At 32.9% G+C, this 6,344-nt stretch overlaps 1 protein-coding gene across 1 annotated transcript; it reads left to right on the plus strand.

The window, feature by feature from the left end:
• The first annotated feature begins 1,303 nt into the window (after positions 1-1,303).
• On the plus strand, positions 1,304-2,871 carry LOC115719320 (auxin-responsive protein IAA1). Its single transcript, XM_030648306.2, has 3 exons — positions 1,304-1,793; positions 1,900-2,199; positions 2,325-2,871. The coding sequence occupies exons 1-3, from the start codon at positions 1,549-1,551 to the stop codon at positions 2,398-2,400; spliced, it is 621 nt and encodes a 206-aa protein (XP_030504166.2). The 5' UTR covers positions 1,304-1,548; the 3' UTR covers positions 2,401-2,871.
• Positions 2,872-6,344: the final 3,473 nt, after the last annotated feature.

Here is a 6,344-nt window from a genome sequence, read left to right on the forward strand (position 1 = left end):
GTAGATATCAAAGTCTGGAGAGCATGGTTTAGTACATAAACAACTACTGAAACAGTAAAATTGAATAAAATTAGACAAAAGTCCTTAAATTTAACAATCTCAATAGTTCGAGGGGAATTTTTAACGGCCAAAAAAGTTCAGGGGGCACAATTTACTACATGTCAAAGTTCAGGGGAAAAAATTACTAATTACTTATGTTAGAATTTGGGAATAAAATGAATGAGGTTTCATTTCAAAATTAATTGATAATGGGATAGGAGTAGCTCATCGATCATCTTATATATCACAATTTATTTCTATATATTAACAATGTAGGACTAACTCTAATACACCCTACTCACGTAACATTTGAAAGAATCCCACAAGGTCAAATATCAAAAAATTTGTGAGTGTACAGGTCAAAAAATTTATAAATTTTGAAACAGGTCAAAGACTCCAACATTAAAATTTAGCAACACATTGGCCGAAAAGGTTCCGAAATAGAGGTTAAAGGGAAGACAGCGGAAGTATCTTTTTAGACTAGTAGCACTTTCGCTCACAACGGATCACACTGACGCCATGTTAGGATTTGAGAATAAGATGAATGAGGTTCCATCTCAAAACTTATTATATCATAATTTATTTTTCACATATTAACAATATAGGACTAACTCTAATAACTTATTTAAGAATATCGTAAAAAAAAGTAAAGAATAGACTCATATTTAATGATTGTCCAAAATAAATTGATTTAAATAAAAAATAAAATAAGACACAATATTTTTATAGTAATTCATCCTCTTTGATATAGCGACAATGGACTAGTTAAACTAGTATGTTGTTAATTTACATTATTTATTAAAAAATAAAGGAAAATATTTTACCTAATACTTTAACACTTTGTAAAATTAGTTAAAATGTATACATTTTCATTATTGCTTTTGTAAATATATTTTTGACAAAAAATATTATGATTATATTTTCGATTGAATATTGTCTAAAACATATATTTATAATTTCTTGTCAAAAAAATATAATGTTTTTTAACTTAATTATGTAAATATCCCTTATACAAAGTATTAACCAAATAAACATAAGCTAGTTCTATAATTATACATTAAGGCGTTGCAATAATATAATAAATTGTACCACATTATATTATTGTCTATGTATAGTAATTGCTACAAATATTAAAAAAGAAAACAAATATATACTAAAAAGCTAATGCTGGTTAAAGTGGTTAAATGTGTGAATGTGTGTGGATAGGGGATGGGCTCTAAGATAGCTTTATTTTATTACATTTTATTTCACGCGCTTATGAGAGGGGTATAGTATTGTTGCTCTATTATTAATTTTGTATTATTTTAATTATTATTAATTGGTGTTATCATCTTCTTTCTATAAAATAGGTTTCAAATATCCATTCATCTCCATCACTTCAACACTTTTATTTCTCTCTCTCTCTCTCAACCATTCTATAGCAACACAGGAGTTTTTACAGAGTTATATGATAGCCAGAGAATTTCAACTACACATCCAAGATTTTGTAACATAGAAAAATAAAAAGACATGGCCATGTTTGAAAGAGGAGATGATGAACTCAACCTAAACCTTGAGGCAACAGAGCTTAGGCTAGGGTTACCAGGCTGTGATAGTACTACTACAGCAACTTCTACTACTCAAGAGTACTCTGAAAACAGCACAAATACTACAAAAGGCAACAACAAGAGAGCTTTGCCTTCTGATGAAACATTCAAATCTAACTCTTCATCAGAAACCAAATCTTTCGGTCATGAAAACCCTTCACCCACCAAGTAAGAAAATATTCTAATACTATTTCACATGATTGTCTTCTTCTTTTTTAAGAGGGGATTTTATTAAGTTATACTATAATTGACCAATTAATATTATACGTTACAGGACACAAGTAGTGGGATGGCCTCCAGTGAGATCTTACCGCAAAAACTGCTTACAGTCAATGAAAAAAGTAGAGGAGAGTGGAGTATACGTGAAAGTCAGCATGGATGGAGCTCCTTACCTTAGAAAAATGGACTTGAAGCTCTACAAAGGGTACCCAGAACTCCTTAAGGCCTTGGAAGACATGTTTAAGTTTAAAGTTGGTGACTTTAACGAGAGAGAAGGCTACAATGGCTCTGAATTCGTCCCTACTTATGAAGACAAAGATGGAGATTGGATGTTGGTTGGAGATGTTCCTTGGGAGTAAGTGTTTTAATTTTTTTTTATCATTATTTTATGCGTTGTGTATGTATATATATATTTGATTTTGTTATTATTATTATGAAAAAAATAGCTAATTTGGTTCTTTAATTTCTTTTTTTTTACAGAATGTTTACCTCTTCATGCAAAAGGCTGAGAATCATGAAAGGGTCAGAAGCTAGAGGCTTGGGTTGTTCTGTTTGATGAAATATAATACATATTGTCATATATAATATATATATTTTGTATGCACACCTACTTACGTGTCCAGACTTGACTGGGATCTCATGTTGAAGAGGAAATTATATAAGGCTCCATCTTCATGAAAGCTTGGGCTCTCCGTGGAGATCGAAGACTAATTAATTAATTTCAAATCTTGATTATTATTATTATTATGTGTAATTTTGATCATCAAAAGGAATATTTTACATGCATATTCCTACAAAAGGAAGAAAAAAAAGTTGAAATGCGAAGAAGTAATTGTCGCTTGTATATATTTTGTTAAATCATATATATGTGCTCGATCTTCGAAAGCAATTACTGTACAGAAAAAAAGATGAAATGAGTTAAAATTGAAATGGAGATTAAAGGAGAAAGAAAAAAAAGAATTCGACTTTGGTTTCTCCCAGATGTATTGAGCTGTGTTTATTATATAAATATATATTTATTTATACATATACTAATCAAATTCAACAGATCTTCTCTCGCAAAAAAAGAGAAGAAATCAGAACCCATATATTTAAATTGAAAGGCTAATTACTAATGTTTTTCTGAATTTTGACATGTAGTAAATTGTGCTGCCTAAATTTTTTTTCCGTTAAAAATTCCCCCGAACTATTGAAATTGTTAAATTTAAGGACTTTTGTCTAATTTCATTCAATTTTACTGTTTCAGTGATTGTTTATGTACTAAATCATGCTCCGCAAACTTTGATATCTACCAAATCATGTCCCTTAAACTTTGATATGTACTAAATCATGTCCCTTGAACTTTCATCCATGTTAGAATTTTTTTACTAAAATTAGACAAAAATCCTTAAATTTAACAATCTCAATAGTTCAGGGGAATTTTTAACGCCCAAAAAAGTTCAGGGGGCACGATTTAGTACATGTCAAAGTTTAGGGAGAAAAATTACTAATTAGCCAAATTGAAAAATGCTAAAAACTAGCCGTAATTAGCACCATCTTAGTATTATGTATTATTATTAGTGCAATTAAATATTAAATTTTATATAATTTAATTTAATAATTTAAAAAAAATATCGCTAACCAATCAAAAATATTGTTTATAAGTGGTGCTAGACATAAGGCCGTCTTTAATATTTTAGAGGCCATGTTCTAATCTTATAAATTGGGCCCCTAATAAAATTAGTGATATTGATTAATTACAATTTTCACCATAATTTCTGATATCAATCAGAATATTCACTATTATTACGGTAATTACATCACTGACCAAATCTGCATTTATTGGCAGCCAGGGCCGGCCCAAGCATTGGGCAGCTTTGTGTTGGGTTTTATGCCTTAAATAAAACTCCATTTCGATGTAATCCATTTTATTCAATATCAATAAAGAAACAGAAGTATTTTTCATTCAATTCACTACAACAATTATCATAATTAGCGGCGGAGTTATTAGCGGCGGAGAGGGTATTAGCGGCAGACTCCACTGTCCGCCGCTAATTGTGGCCAATTTTTTTTTTTTTTTTTGAAATTTTATTAGCGGCGGGCAGTCCGCCGCTAATGCCCGCCGCTAATACTAGTAGCGACGAACCCCGCCGCAATTACTCCGCCGCTATTACTATTAGCGGCGGACCCCACCGCAATTGCTCCGCCGCTAATAAATGGGCGGGATAAATGCCGCTCATCTAATTCAAAATTATTACCGGGGGACTATTAGCGGCGGGGGTCCGCCGCTAATACTAGCAATTATTTTTTTTTTATTTTTTAAGCTACCCCCATTATAAATACTCCATCAGACCCATTTCCCCCATTTTTGTTTTTTCTTTCCAAAATTCAAAAACCAATTTCCCCCCTTTCCCCCTTCGATCCGACCCCCTTTTCCACCCTTCAGCCCGACCCCCCCCCCCCTTGGCTGCCCCGACGCACCACCACCCCGACGGCATTGACGCACCACCACCACAGTCGGAGCAATCGACAGTGAACCACCGACCACCACCACCGGCGATTTTTTGATTAATATGTTTAATTTTGAGACAATATTTTATTAGGATTAATATGTTAAAGTTAATTACCTTGGAGACAATTTTAAATTATCAATAAATTTTATTAAATTGTTATAATTATATTTATTAGATTTTATTTATTAAATATTTATATAAATAATTATTTATTAATATATAAATAAATTTTTACAAATATTTTTTTTTTTTAATTCTGACGGGTATTAGCGGCGGAGCATTAGCGGCGGGACCCCGCCACTATTGCTCCGCCGCTATTAATAGTATTAGCGGCGGACCCCTTTTTTGGCCGCTAATACTCTTAATAGCGGCCAAGCATTAGCGTTGGGCCAATAGCGGCCGAGGTCCGCCGCTAATGCCCTTTAGCGGCCAAAAAGGCACCAATAGCGGCGGAGGGGTCCGCCGCTAATGGTGTTTAATGTTGTAGTGATTGTATGTTTTGGTTCATCTTATCAATTGCTTGTCTATTTGATTTATAAATTCATCCAAACCCTTTTCACATACTTGATTCTGTTTATTGTGTTGTCAACACAGTGGAAAGTAAACATGACTATGTGAATAAAGATTCCTAAATTTATCAGAACACTGGAGTTTTACTGATATGATAGTCTACAACAGAGTTTACTTGCATTTGGAAAGATGCTATGTTCTTTCCAGAGCATTGGTTAAAGTAAAGCTTGAGTTGGATGCATGGAGTATGCATCGGAAGGGACCGATATTGAACTTTGACATAGATTTATTAAACTTACCGTAATATCTATTCAAGTCAATATTGCCTAGTTGATCCTAGATCAAATGATCTTAATCCTAATATGATTAGGTTCAATCTCAAGAGTGTTATTCGTGTTCTTTGATTTGTTAGTTAAGCCTACTTTTGGGTCAGGGTGATACGTACATTTTGGGAACACGGTAGTGCAATTGAGTGGGAGGGCTAACATAAATATGGAATCTATAGCTTCTATCTGGCAAATAGAAAGTAAAGGATGATTTCCTTCGAGCTTGACAAAACGAAAATAAATGGTGGAGTACTCATTTCACTTAGCTGAAATATCATTTATACGGGGTTAAGTGTTTTAAGTATAAAATACATTGTAGGGTGTTACGGTAATCTAATCCCTTTGCAGTGTAGATCATCTACATAGAGGATCATTGATCAAATTAGGATTATAACAATGGATAACTAATGACGTGTCTATATGGTGGAACATTTAGAGCGTTCTATATACTGAGAGTGCAATTCAAAGTTCTATGTGTGGATTCAATGAAGAATTAATAAGTCAGTGAATTTAGAATGTAAATTCTTGATCTGCTTATTGGAAGCTCGGATATATAGACCCATGGTCCCCCCCACTAGTTGAGACAATATTACTTGTAAGACTCATTTAATTGGTTTTGATTAACCAATTATAATTCTCAAATTAGACTATGTCTATTTGTGAATTTTTCACTAAGCAAGGGCGAAATAGTAAAGAAATAGTTTTTAGGGGCATATTTGTTAATTAAGATACTTTGTCTAGTCTAATTAATAAATATGATAAATGACAATATTATTTAATAATTATTTATAGTTATTAAATAGTTAAAATTGACATTTAAATGGTTGAATTTGAAAATTGGCATTTTTTAGAAAATGAGATACAGAAATGATAAAACAGCAAAATTGCAAAAGTGAGGCCCAAGTCCACTAAGCCATGGTCGGCCACCTTTGTAGGTTTTATCACTTAATATTTTCATTATTTTAATGCCAAATAATTCAAACCTAACCCTATGTGGCATGCTATAAATAGATAGTGATGGCTTCAGGAAAAAGTGACTTTTGCATCTTGTTTCCTTCAGAGAAAAACCTGAGCCTTTCACTCTAACTTAGCCGCCACTCTCCTTTCTCACTACAACATTAAGGAGCAATAGCGGCGGGCCCCTCGGCCGCTATTGGTCCACAATCTGGCCG

The sequence above is a fragment of the Cannabis sativa genome, chromosome 2, assembly GCF_029168945.1.
Source record: "Cannabis sativa cultivar Pink pepper isolate KNU-18-1 chromosome 2, ASM2916894v1, whole genome shotgun sequence".
NCBI lineage: Eukaryota > Viridiplantae > Streptophyta > Magnoliopsida > Rosales > Cannabaceae > Cannabis > Cannabis sativa.